Below are 14462 nucleotides of genomic sequence, written 5' to 3' on the forward strand. Positions count from 1 at the left end.
CGGGGGGGGGGCAGAGAAAACAAGTGGGGGAAGGGCAGAGAGAGAGAGAGGGAGACACAGAATCAGAAGCAGACTCCAGGTTCAGCTGTCAGCCCAGAGCCCTATACAGGGCTCAAACCCGTGGCAAGATCATGGCCTGAGCTGAAGTCGGACACTTCACCAACTAAGCCACCCATGTGCTCCTGGCATTTCTTCTGATAGAAGTCTGTTTCATCTTCATCTTTTGCTTACTGTAGCTGCCTTCATCATCTGGCCAGATCTTCTGGATAACTTGCTACAGCTTCTACATCAGCCTTTCCTTCACCTTGTGCTTTTATGTTAGGGAAATGGTTTCTTTTCCTTAAACCCCATGAACCGACCTCTGCTAGCTTTATACTTCTGCAGCTTCCTCACCTCTCTCAGGCTTTATAGAATTGAATAAAGGTTGGGGGCTTGATCTGGATTAGCTCTGGCTTAAGGGAATATTATGGCTGGTTTGATCTTCTGTCTAGGCCATGAAAACTTCCTCTATGCCAGCAAGAAGATTCTTAAGATTTTTATCACTCATGAATTCACTGGAGTAACACTTGTAATTTTTTACAAGAAACTTTTCCTTTTTAAGTGTTCACAGCTTGGCTAACTTAAGTGCAAGAGGACTAGCTTCTGGCCTGTTCCGATGTTTAACATGCCTTCCTCAACTAACATTAATCATTTCTATCTTTTGATTTCAAGTGAACTATGTTTGACTCTTCCTTTCATTTGAACACCTAAGAGGCCATTGTAGGGTTATTTGGCCTAATTTCAATATTCTTTTGTCTCAGGTAACAGGAGGTAAAAAGTGGGGAGCAGCTGGTTGGTGGAATAGTCAGAACACACATATTTATTGATTTATATTTGCTGTCTTAAATGGATGTAGTTCGTGGTGCCCTCGAACAATTACAGTAGTAATATCACTGATTACAGATCATCATAAGAAATATAGTAATGGGAAAATTTGAAATATTGTGAGAATTACCAAAATGTGACACAGAAACAAGAATGAGCAAATGCTATTCGAAAAATGGCGCTGACACACAGTTGCACAAACCTTCAATTTGAAAAACAAAAAATGTATCTTCAGATTGCTGTGAAGTGCAATAAAATGAAGTGTGGCTGTATATCTCAGTAGAGATGTACCATCAGATTAGTGTTTGATGTATCATAAAATTAGTGTTTTAAAGCTATTTAGAATTAGTTGTTGGTATAGTCACACCACCAACTAGATACAGCATTAGGTTCATTGTTTTCATATTACTTTCAATATTTAGGGACTACCGGGGTGCCTGGGTGGCTCAGTCGGTTAAGCGTCTGGCTTTCGCTCAGGTCATGATCTCATGGTTCGTTGGTTTGAGCCCTGCATTGGGTTCTGTGCTGACAGCTAGCTTAGAGCCTGGAGCCTGTTTTGGATTCTGTATCTCCCTCTCTCTCTGACCCTCCCCTGTTCACGCTGTCTCTCTCTCTCAGAATTGAAGAAAACATTAAAAAAAATATTTAGGGAATACCTTTTTATTAAATTTTGCTTGGTAATTATGTAAAATTTTTGTTCCCAAAGTTAAATATGTAACACAATTTATATTCAAAGAGCAATTTAGCCTTACTAGAAACATACTATATATTGAAATGGATTCAGTTCTTCCTGCCTGTCCTTTTACTACAGTTTCTAGTTCCAAATATCTTCTGTTTTCATTTATTTCTGTTTTGGCTGTAGATTATTGTCAGTTATGTTTTATTTAGAACTTGGATGCTGGCAATGGAGTTCTTTCATGCTTGAGAATGTTCCCATTTTTATTTAAAGTCCAATTATGACTACATATGAAATTATTACATTACGTTTATTATTTATTTTGAGAGAGAGAGGGCAAGTAAGAAGGGAGCAGAGAGGGGATAGAGAGAATGCCAAACAGGCTTTGCACACTTAGCACAGAGCCTGACGATAGGACTCAAACCTATGAACTGTGAGATCACGACCTGAGCCAAAATCAAGAGTTGAATGCTCAACTGACTGAGCCACCCTGCTGCCCCTAAATATGAAATTCTTGAGTCAAGGTTACCCCTAGTTTTTTTTTTTTAATGTTTATTTTTGAAAGAGAACGTGAGCGACGGATGGGCAGAGAGAGAGGGAGATACAGAATCCAAAGCAGTCTAAAGGCTCTACCAGCACAGAGCCTGACGCAGGACTTGATCCCACAAGCTGTGAGATGATGACCTGAGCCGAAGTCGTATGCTCAACTGACTAAGCCATCCAGGCACCCCTTACCCCTAGTTTTATAAATATTGCACCCCATTATTACTTCAGCAGCATATAAAGTCATGCTTGAATGTCTTTCCTTGTTTCTCTCCTTCCTCATACATTTTATTTTAGGTAACTAACTCTTCCTACCAGTATCTATTCCTAACCTCAGTATCCCTGTGAATTTTCCTTTTTTTTTTTTTTAAAATTTTTTTAATGTTCTTTTTTTAATTTATTTCTGAGAGAGAGAGACAGATAGTGTGAGCAGGGGAGGGAGACACAGAATCTGGAGCAGGTTTTAGGCTCTCAGCTATTAGCACAGAGCCTGATGCGGGACTCCAACCCACAAACCGTGAGATCATGACCTGAGCCAAAGTTGGACGCTTAACCGACTAAGCCACCCAGGCTACCCCCCCGCCCCGTGAATTTTCTTTTAATTAGAGTTCACTAACTTTATGTGTATGCTGTAGTATTGGTTATCTGCATCAGCCTTTCTTTTGCTATGGTATACCTTTCAATCTTCCCATTCAGATCTTTATTTCATGGATATTTTTGTGTTTTTTTTTCATGTGGATTGAATTAGATTTCATGTGAATTGAGATGGATTGTTAGGTTATCTTTTCTGAAGATTTTGCCTTAATTTGGTTAAAAAGTTTTTTGTATATACAGTTTTTATCTAAATGTTTATTTTTGAGAGAGATAGAGAGGGCACGTCCTAGCCTGAGCAGGGGGAGGGGCAGAGAGGAAGGGAGACACAGATCTGAAGCAGGCTCCAGGCTCTGAGCTGTCAGGACAGAGCCTGATGCGAGGCTCCAACTCCCAAACCGTAAAATCATGACTTGAGCCAAAGTCCACAGTCGGCTGCTTAACTGACTGAGCCACCCAGGTGCCCCTGAATTTGGCTTTTAAATGTTTATTTTTATTTTGAGAGAGAACGAACAAGCAGGGGAAGGGCAATGAGAGGGAGAGAATCACAAGCAGCCTTAATTTTCTTTAAGTAGCATAAGCTTGCTTTCATTTCCTTCTGTTATCCTGTGTTTGAACCAGTCTTTTACCTTTTTTAGGACTTTTCCCCTTCAAAAACTAAAACAGCTCTTATAATATCTTTGATAGTATGAAATACTATTTGCTGAACTCTTTCGTATATTTGGGCAAGTCCTTTCAAATGTATGTTCTTCATGTGTCTTGTTTATTTCTTTGGTCTGTTTATTTTACAGTTACTTCAAATAAGTTCCATGCTAGGTCTTTGGATTTTTGCTCATCTTTACTTACATGCAAACAAGTCTTGGAGATGCTTGAGGGCAGGGAAGTATGTTGAGGGTAGTCTGCCATTTCTGTTTTCAAATTCAGTAATGGTTACCACTGTCATAGTCTCTTCTTCATTCTGCTTCTGTAGTATTCTCCTTTGGCTAGGTGGTTTGCTCAGAGACATTTAAGTAGCATCTTGAATTTGGTTGTGTCCTCAGCTCTAGCTCCTTTGCCATTCTGCAGTATGTTGATCATGTTTCTAAATGGTTAGTCTTTTCTTTCATGGCTCAGCTAGCCCCGAGTTCATCATTTGAACAAACAAAAGGATATAGTTTTTTTTTTAAATATTTTTATTTATTTCTAGGGGGGAGAGAGAGAGACAGAGACAGAGACAGCGTGAGCAGGGGAGAGTCAGAGAGAGAGGGAGACACAGACTCTGAAATAGGCTCCAGGCTCTGAGCTGGCAGTCAGCACAGAGCCCGACGCGGGGCTCGAACCCACGAACCGCGAGATCATGACCTAAGCGAAAGTCGGATGCTCAACCGACTAAGCCACCCAGGTGCACCTTAAAAGGATATAGTTTTTGGAACAGTTATCAGTCCCAGACATTTTTTACTTCTGGATTTATCAGTTCTTAATAGAAATCTACATTTGACCTGTCATTTGAGGTGCTAAAAATGAGCTATCTTCCATATCTCTTTGGGCCACTTCTTTCAAGAGTATGTTTGATTGAAAATGGAAATTAAGTTTTTTGTTATTTGGAAAAAGAAAGTGCTGTAGTCCCTCCATATTTGAGTAAGGACTTTGAAAGTTTTGTCCTTAAAATTAATGATTTTTTTTTTTTTTTTTGAGAGAGAGACAGCATGAACAGGGAAGGGTCAGAGAGAGAGGGAGACATAGAATCTGAAGCAGGCTCCAGGCTCTGAGCTGTCAGTGCAGANGTTTAGTGGAGGAACTCAGGCCTTCTGGCTACAGACAGACACACACACACACACACACACACACACTCACACACTCACTCACTCACTCACTCACTCACTCACTCACTCTGAAACAGACTCAAGGCTCTGAGCTAGCTGTCAGCACAGAGCCTGATGCCGGGCCCGAACCCACAAACTGTGAGATCATGACCTGAGCTGAAGTCGCTCACTTAACTGACTGAGCTACCCAGACGCCCCTAAAATTAATGATTTTCATTAGAACTAACCCTTTATACTTGCTGCATGGTTTTTTCTTGTTCTTTTCAATATAGTAAACTGTTTGAAATATACACAGTATTTTTTTTTACCAAAGTAACCTAAAGTATTCATAAAGATAATATAATAACCTGTATATATCATTTTAAGACTTAAAAATTGTTTAACTAGTGTAAGAAATAAACAAGGATGTTCTATTATTTGGATAAAGTATATTACAGTGTAAACTGTAATCATTGTTATGTATAGAGTTACTGCCTTCAGTTTAAATTTTAAAAATCTGTCACTTTATAACTGTGTAAAATCTTGGGCATAGTTTGGACCTTTGAGGTCATTTGTTAGGTTTTGTATTTTTCTTTATAAAAATCTTTTGACCTTATGTGAAAGTCGCATCTGTAAGTAAATATATAAAATCTTTCTTCACAATGCCTATGATTGAAGATACAGTTCATCAGATAATTGCTGCTTTATCAATATTCCAGCAAAAGAAAGATTTACTAGTTAATAGGGAAATATTGTTGTTGTTTTGGACTATGAAGGTTCTTTGACTATCTCGTAAGATTACTTATTACCATTTATGGACAACCTTTATTAGGCATTTCCTTATAATGAGCTAAAATAAATGTTTGGGGCTCTTTCTGTATAAGATGTATTATTTCATGTAACTACCCTTCACACAATTATGTCTTTAATTCTCCTTCATGTTCTCTAGGATAAATAGTGCCCCATTTTTCTAACCATTTCACATGATTTTCTCAATTTCAGCTATCATAAATGCACTCTTTGTTAATCGTCCTCTTAATGTGTGACTTCTAAATGAGAATATGTTACTCTAGTCGCAGATCAGATCATTACAGAAGTATTGTGGAATGCCTTTGGTATAGTTAATTTATATTTTAATGTAGCCTACAGATTTTGTTATCGGATTGTAATGTAGTTATTTAACTAAAACTTTGAATTATTTTACTGCCCTCCCCTGTACAGTGGGTGGAATGTTTTGATTTTCTTCTCTTTTTTGAGAGAGAGGGAGAGAAAGAGAAAGCTGGGAGGTGAAGGTGGGGGCAGGGAGAGAAGGAAAAAGAATCCCAAGCAGGGATCCCAGCACTGTCAATGCAGAGAACAAAACGGGGCTCAATCCCATGAACTGAGCCGAAATCAAGTTAGACACTTAACCAACTGATTGGGCCATCCACGTACCCCAGATGGTTTGAATTTTAAGTAAAAATGCATATGACTTGGTCTTTTGGGAATCAGAATCTTGGCCTTAACATCTTTGTAATCCAAGATCACATATTAAAAATACCACTTGATTTTTTTTTTTTAAAGCACTTAAAATGATTTTTTATTTTAACACGAGTGAAGGAGAGGGGCAGAGGGAGAGACAGAGAGAATCTTAGGCAGGCTTCATGCTCAGAATGGAGTCCTGTGTGGGGCTCAATCCTTCCACTCTGTGATCACGACCTGAGCTGAAGTCAGAAGTTGGATGCTCAACTGACTGAGCCCCAAAATACCACTTTAGTTTTAGAAGAAAAAAGTTGCTTCTAATGAAGTGCAGCATGCATGGTATCACAGAATGAATATTCCATTCACCTAGCAGCTATAAAACACACCTTCTGATCCTACTACTCTCCGATAACTTATGTGTGACATTTGTCTTTTTTCTTTGCAAACTTGATTTTCGTAAACAAAAACCCAACAACTGTATTTTTAATAACATGGTATTGTTTTTATATAATTTTTTTAAGGTTTTATTTATTTTTGTGTGTGTGTGTGTGTGAGAGAGAGAGAGAGAGAGACAGACAGCGTGAGCGGGAGAGGGACAGAAAGAGAGGGAGACACAGAATCCAAAGACAGGCTCCAGGTCTGAGCTGTCAGCACAGAGCCCGACGTGGGTCTTAAACCCACACCGTGAGATCATGACCTGAGCCGAAGCTGGTTGCTTAACTGACTGAGCCATTCAGGTACCCCTGTTTGTCTGTATATACTGAGGGTTGTTAAGATTGAATGTAAAAGCAGTTGAAAAATTATATTGTAGAAATAAATGTAAATGATAAGAAGGGAGCTTCTTAAAATTCTGCATATTCTAGTTTGTAAAACAAAATGTTAAATTTGTGCCTTTTTTTTTTTTTTGGGCTGTTGAATATGTCTTCCATCTTTTAGATTGATGTAACAGTACCAGATAAGTCAGTGGGTTCGTTAACCATGATCTAGTCTCCTGACTCCTTTGGCTTTTTTTCTTTTTGTTATTTATTGCATTTGCGTACTATTTACATTTTGCCTCTAATGCTGTTTCCTCCAGCTCTCTGTGTGGTTGTTGTCACCTCAGTTTATATGTTAAATCTTTAGAGAAGGCCTTTCTGAGGCACCACTCCCCCCTCCTATTAATATCAGATCACCTTGTTTTTTTAAAATCTCTTTAATCTTTATTCATTGAGAGAGAGAGAGAGAGAGAGAGAAAATATGAGTGGGGGAGGGGTAGACAGAGAGGCAGACACAGAATTCAAAGCAGGTTCCAGTCTCTGAGCTGTCAGCACAGAGCCAGACGTGGGGCTCAAACCCACTAACCACAAGATCATGACCTGAGTGGAAGTCAGATGCTTAACTGATTGAGTCACCCAGGTGCCCTTCACATCACGCAGAACACTTAATGTTACCAGACAATTTCATACTTTTTCCCTCTGTGAAAATGTACTTTATGAGAACTACAGAACCTGTCGGTCTCCTTTCCTGCTATATTTGCTGTACCTTGAATTGCATCTAGCACGTATTCAGATTTTTTTTTTAAGCCAGGTGTTCTTGATCATCTGAGCGAGAGGTCCGTTTGGTTGGAGCATAGATCATTTTATTCCTAATTATTTTTAGAATTGGCCCTTTAAGGTAATGCTTTCTGCATTCCAGGGGATAGGAACAAATAATCTCTGCCTTTATAGAACTTACAGAATTTTAAGAACCCACAGAACCAGTATATTGTGAATATGGTCACAATAGTTTTTAGACATGTGAAGTTCTTCTCGACTATTTGATTTTATTGATTTTAACTTGAAGATCTCTGTGGGACAGTGTAAAAATTAGTCTTATTTAGCTTTTTTTTTTCTGGCTGGGGAAAACTGAAACTGAAATAAGCTAACTCAGCCAGCTACCACATAATTATGATACAATACAAAGAGCATAGGCTTTGGAGTTGGACTATGAATCCAAACTTACCAACTCCTTGACTACACGAATTGATGCTCAAGTTGTCTGATTTAAGTGTTCAACTGTTCATGTATAAAATTGCAGTAAATTTTGGCAGAGTTGTTGAAGATTAAACCAAGGGAGCTCAGTACTGTACTTAGCCTAAAGCGTGTTATTTATAATATTCTTAAAAAGCATTTAATAAGATAATAATTACTCTGTACTTAAAATGCACTAAGCTCTTTTCTAGACTAGCTGCGAAGAGGTAAGCCTAACTACACAAATTCCCTCTTCTCATGCAACTTAATGTCTAGTGAGGGACATAGAAAATAAACATAAATTATCAGGTGATTTTAAGTGCTATGGTGAAAAGTAATGCAGCGTGAAGGGGAGATGGTGAGGCAAGTCATGTAGTTATGAAACTGATAGAACAGTCTGTGTTAGCACTCTGAAGCTTTTTTTGTTTTAATTTTTTTTTTTTAATGTTTTATTTATTTCTAGGAGAGAGAGAGAGACAGCGTGAGCAGGGGAGGGTCAGAGAGAGAGGGAGTCACAGACTGAAACAGGCTCCAGGCTCTGAGCTGGCAGTCAGCACAGAGCCGGATGCGGGGCTCGAACCCATGAACCGTGAGATCATGACCTAAGCGAAAGTCGGACGCTTAACCGACTAAGCCACCCAGGTGCCCCAGCACTCTGAAGCTTTCTAATTAGAACAGCAGTAACATTGGTCAATTTGAGAAACAGCAAGAAACTAACAGAGCCCAGGGGCAGCATCTAAATAAAGTACTGAGGTCAGATTGTTTTGTTTTTTGTTTTTTTTTTAGGACCTTGCCTTGTATGCTATCATAATGAGTTACAGTTGTGTTAGATTTTGGGTTAGGTATTTAGGGTACAAATAATACACAATAAAAGTGATACTCTCATAACTCCAGTTTGTTACAAAATTGTTGCCTTACCACTAAAAAAAAAAAAGGAAAAAGAAAACCACTTAGTATTCTCATTACATGTCATTTATGCTACTTGGTTTTTTGGCTTAGATATTGACCAAAGTGCACACAGTTCTATATATATATATATAGACTAATTAATTCTTCTGGTTTTTTTTCCTGCCAGTGACTGTAGGAAACATTTTAAAAAACCTTTAATTATAAGAGACTCATACCTCTATATCATTAATTCCAGTAACTTTTTTCTTTTTTTTCTCAGTAACTCTTACTCAACATGAAAAATTAATGTTAACTTGGGATTTGCCTAGAGACATTTTTAGTACTTTTAAAGATAATTATCCATGTTTGAGAGAGAGAGCATGAGTGAGGGAGGGTCGGAGAGAGAGGAGGGACAGAGGATCTGAAGTGAGCTTTGCTCTGACAGCAGCGATGAAGGGCTCGAACTCACGAACTATGAGATCATGACCTGAGCTAATGTTGTACAGTCAACGGACTGAGCCACTCAGGTGCCCCGGTTTTTTTAATCCTCCTTAATGTTGACTATAAATTCATATTTTTGGTCTTTTTAGATTGTGAATCGGCACGGTCCTGAGGCAGACAGGCATTTATTACGCTGCCTATTTTCGCATGTGGATTTCAGTGGCGATGGTAAAAGCAGTGGCAAAGATTTTCATCAGGTATTGGGGCTTACAGAGCTTATGTTTACTTAGATCTGATTGTTCAAGAAATTGCATTTTGGGCATAGTGTATGTATCAAATGGCTTACACAGATCATCCAGAGGTAATCTTAGCTGAATGGCTAAAAGGTTTTGGGCCTTGTCCTTTTTTTGTCCTTCCCTTCTCCTGCCTGACTACAGACCTTGACAGCTACCTAGTTCAGACTTAGATTGCTGGGTATCAGTCCTGCCTGAAGGAAGCAGAAGTGAGGGGGAAATCCTGGTTGACAAGTAAGGCCGAGAGAGGGGCTGTCTTTTTCTAGATTGACTTTCTTTGGCTTGATTTTCAATCTGGAAATAGTCTGTCATGATGTTATTCCTTATAGATATCTTGTCATTGGACTCTATTATGTAAAAGTGTTCGTTTAACACTTGTTGCTTATAGACTCTATGGGTTTAAATGTGATTTTAAAGAGCTGATTTGATAATTTGGAAACAATATCCAATAATGGATTACACTTCAGTATTCTGGGCACCTCTGCATCTGTTTGTGAAGAAGATGAATGTTAATGCTAATGACAATTCACCTTTTATTTTTAAAGACTCAGTTTCTGATTCAGGAGTGTGCGTCGCTGATTACAAAGCCAAATTTTATCTCGACGCTGTCCTATGCCATTGATAATCCATTGCACTATCAGAAGGTTGGTATTGTTTTTATCTTTAGTAGTCTTACTAATGTGACTTTCTGAAAAGACCTTAAATCTTGATCTAATAATGACATGTTTTAATTTAAAAATTTCAGTAGTTACTATAGGGTTTTTTAGCTTTCTAACAAAATCAAGACTGTTAGAAACTTAACTAAAACCAGATCATGCAAAGACTTGTTTGTCATTCCATAGTTCTAGGACATGGTGTATTGTTTCTAGCAACAGTACAGATTCGGGTGAATAGATGCTTTTATAAAACTTACTGAAAATCGTAAGTTTGTCTTGTTTTTAAATTCTTTCTTTGAAATAAATTTATGTTTGGTTTGTTTCAGAGTTTAAAGCCTGCACCCCACTTATTTGCCCAGCTGAGTAAAGTTCTCAAATTAAGCAAAGTACAAGAGGTAAGTGATTTAAGAAGAGATACATGCACAGTTGGAATTCAGAACAGCTACTCGACTCTTTGGTCACTTTAACCCTTCTTGTTTCAGGTAATTTTTGGCCTTGCCCTATTGAATTCTTCCAGTTCAGATCTTAGAGGTTTCGGTGAGTTCTTTTTTTCTTAAAGATCCTGTAGTGAAGTTATTTCTCTAAAATCCATGAGTTTTTGAATCTTGAGGCACTAAGATTTAGAGAGTAAGATAACTTCAGATTATTTTCTTTTGGCCTCTTATATGAATGTATGTATGTATGCATAGTAAAAAACCTAATAAAATATAAAACTTACCTCATAAGCATTTATTCTTAGTTTTTAAAAATTTTTAAATAAAAAAATGTTTATTTTAAGAGAGAATATGAGTGGGGGTGGGGGTAGAGAGAATCCCAAGTAGGCTCCATGCTGTCCTTGCAGAGCCTGATTTGGGACTCCATCTCACAACTGCAAGATCACGACTTGAGCCAGTATCAAGAGTTGGGTGCTTAACTGACTGAACCACCCAGGCACCCCCTCCTTCATAATTTTAAATGTATTTTGAATGTATAATTCAGTAATATTAACTATATTCACGTATATTGTGTAACATATGTCTGGAACTTCTTTGTTTTGCAAAACTGAAACACTACCCACTAAACAACTCCCATCTTCCCCTCCCACCAGCCCTCAGCAGTTAGTCTCTTATTTTATACTTGCCACGTAGAGCTGTGAAAATGTTAGAGGATGAAGGGTGAGTTGGTGAATAAGAATGATAGTCATCTGTGTTCTGATGTAGCTTTTTATCCATTGTGGTGCTAAAGTAACTTGTGATTTTTGCTTTACCTGACTTCTAGCTGCCCAGTTTATCAAACAGAAGCTTCCTGATCTTCTGCGTTCATATATTGACGCAGACGTCAGTGGAAATCAAGAAGGTGGCTTCCAAGATATAGCAATAGAGGTCCTACATCTCCTCCTCTCCCATCTCCTCTTCGGTCAGAAGGGAGCCTTTGGAGTTGGACAGGAACAAATAGACGCTTTTCTTAAGACCCTGCGCAGAGGTAAAGGAGTATCTGTTGCCTATAAAAGATGATTTCATGACAAAAGGATTTTAGAATATAAATGAAGACCATGATTTATCTTTCTATAAATTGGTAATTTTTTAAGGAAGTATTTTGTAATTTTAAATATAAAAGTTAAAAAAGCCTCATGGAAAAGGTATAAAAGGAACATAACTTTAATAATCTTGTTATATAGATATAATTTCAGTTAAGACTTTGTGTTTCCATGTAATCTGATTTCTTTCTTAGGGTGGTGGAGAGTATACTGTTGTGACATGTTCTTTTTACTTAAAAAAATTGGATATTGATACACCCACTTTGTCTATTTGGCTATTTGAATTTCTATGCTAAGAGAACTCTTGTTTCTGTTGTTGCTATTTTCTCATATGTTTCCTATAGAGATATAAGTAGTCTTTTTGAAATAGATCTTTTTTTAAAATATGTTTTTAAAAGTTTATTTATTTATTTTTGAGACAAGGGGGTGGCAGAGAGAATCCCAAGCAGTCTTCACACTATCATTGGGAACCCCGATGTGGGGCTCAAACTCAATGAGATCACAACTCTTAACCGACTGAGCCACCCAAGCATCCCTAAAACAAATCTTTGATTATAAACCAACCGCTGTCCATTTCCACTGTTACTTTGCTTTGTAATGTTTAAATACCTTAATTTTAAACTGTGTTAATTTTCTTAGTGATAGGACATTTTCTTATCAGTGAAACAAATACACAATGATATTTTCGTTGTCTCTGATGGTTTCTTTGTATGGGAACTGATGGTTAATCCTGTCAAATTTTAATATAAAATTTAGGTTTTCAGTTGGTCACTAGATATTGGGATCCTAGTATAGAAACTTAGAAATATACTTGAGCGATTCTTGTGATGAGAAAACATTCAAATTTTGGAGTTAATGTTAAAGTCGTAACTTGGCCTAGCTGGATTGGAGAAAAGTGAATAACCTTTGAATATGAATTTGTGGAAGATACAGCTTTGGGGCCTTTTAAGGACTGTAAATGAGGATAATTTGTTTTTAATCAGTATAACAATTGTAATCTTTTCCTCTTTCAGATTTTCCCCAGGAACGCTGTCCCGTGGTGCTTGCACCACTTTTATACCCTGAAAAACGGGACATTCTAATGGACAGGATCCTGCCTGATTCCGGAGGGGTAGCTAAAACCATGATGGAGAGTTCCTTAGCTGATTTCATGCAGGAAGTAGGCTATGGCTTTTGTGCAAGGTTGGTAGTAAGATACACTAAATTTCTGTTGACTCCTGTGTCAAATATGATGTAATTCTTTAAGGCAAGTTCCTAAGATTACTTAATCTGTTATCTTTGTCTCTTAAGAATTTTGCTTCCAAATTTAATCTACATACAGGCATACCTCATTTTGCTGTGCTTCACTTTATTGTGCTTCACAGATCCTGCACCTTTTTCTTTTTCTTTTTTCTTTCTTTCTTTTTTTTTTTTAAACAAACTGAAGGTTTGTGGCAACCCTGTGTTGAGAAGTCTGTCCAGTACCATTTTTCCAATAACATGTGCTTACTTTGTCTCTGTCACATTTTGATAATTCTTAACAGTATTTCAAACTTTTTCATGCTCTATTTGTTAAGGTTCTCTATGATCAGTGATTACAACTCACTGAAGCGCAGGTAATGGTTAGCAATTTTTAGCAAAAAGTGTTTTTTAATTAAGGTTTGTATATTTTGTTTAGACCTAATGCTGTTCCATACTTGATAGACTACAGTAGAGTGTAAACATAAATTATTTACGTTGGGAAATAAAAAATTTCATTTGGTTTTATTGCGGTGGCCTAGAACTGAGCCTCCAAAATCTCTGAGGTAGTTTTGGTGACAAAATCACCTAGTTTTGGTGACAGCTGTAAATATCATGGTAGCTCAATTTCTGTCTCTTTCTCTACCTCTAGTTTCTCAAATTTAGAAATCATAGGTTCCTAGTCTAGTTGCCAGGATAGACATTTTTAGCTTCTGGGGAAGATAGAGCAGCATTGAGACAGGTGTTTATGGAAATTGTATCCTTTCCTACCTCATGTGTTTAACCTTCTCTTACCTCCCTGCACCTTCAAATTCCCACTGTACCTTCCTTTTCTACAACCTTCCTTTTTCTCTGCTGCCTCTTGAATGTTTTTCTCACTTGCTAGGGACACCAAAGGAAATAGTTTCACCCTTTTGGTAGCACTTAGGACTGTGATGAAGTGGATTGTCACTATTTTCCTGAGAATTAATTAATGATATTAATGTGCATTGCTTTGACTTTAAATGTAGCTTTTAATGTTTATGTTTTTTAATTTAATGTTTGTTTCTTTTTGAGAGAGAGTGTGAAGGGGTGGGGAGGGACAGAGGATCTGAAGCAAGCTCTGTGCTAATAGCAGTGAGCCCTATGCAGGGTTTGAACTCATGAACCGTGAGATCATCACCTGAACCAAAGTTGGACGCTCTACTGACTGAGCCACCCTTTTGCCCCAGCTTTTAATGGTTTTAAAACTCTTCGTACAAACCAAATTTCCTGTTATTTTTAAAAATTTTTTTGTGTGTATACATGTGTGCCTGGCATAAAACTTGTTTAGTTAAACTTCAGGGTGTAAAGTAGCAAAGTTAAGGTGCATTTTCAAGGCTGTGTTCATATCAGAATAATCAAACTCCCCTTGAGTGTCAGCATTTTATTGTATTTTAAAATTTTATTTATTTAAGTAATCTCTACACCTAACATGGGGCTCAAGCTTATGACCCTGAGATTAAGAGTCATATGCTTTCCTGAAGGAGCCGGCTAGGTCCCCTGAGTATCAGTATTTTATTTTTAT

General features: G+C 37.6%; 1 protein-coding gene across 6 annotated transcripts in view; it reads left to right on the forward strand.

The window, feature by feature from the left end:
* The window catches only part of CNOT1 (CCR4-NOT transcription complex subunit 1), a 105789-nt gene that overhangs the window by 34785 nt on the left and 56542 nt on the right, over nt 1-14462 (forward strand). For all 6 annotated transcript variants that reach the window (XM_077751236.1, XM_077751239.1, XM_077751238.1 and 3 more), the window contains exons 3-8: nt 9383-9490; nt 10072-10170; nt 10509-10577; nt 10665-10719; nt 11440-11643; nt 12712-12880. In XM_077751236.1, coding sequence (XP_077607362.1) covers nt 9383-9490; nt 10072-10170; nt 10509-10577; nt 10665-10719; nt 11440-11643; nt 12712-12880 — 704 coding nt within the window. The remainder of the gene's footprint in view (nt 1-9382; nt 9491-10071; nt 10171-10508; nt 10578-10664; nt 10720-11439; nt 11644-12711; nt 12881-14462) is intronic.

This window comes from Crocuta crocuta, unplaced genomic scaffold (assembly GCF_008692635.1).
Source record: "Crocuta crocuta isolate KB4526 unplaced genomic scaffold, BGI_CrCroc_1.0 scaffold124, whole genome shotgun sequence".
NCBI classification, from domain to species: Eukaryota; Metazoa; Chordata; class Mammalia; order Carnivora; family Hyaenidae; genus Crocuta; species Crocuta crocuta.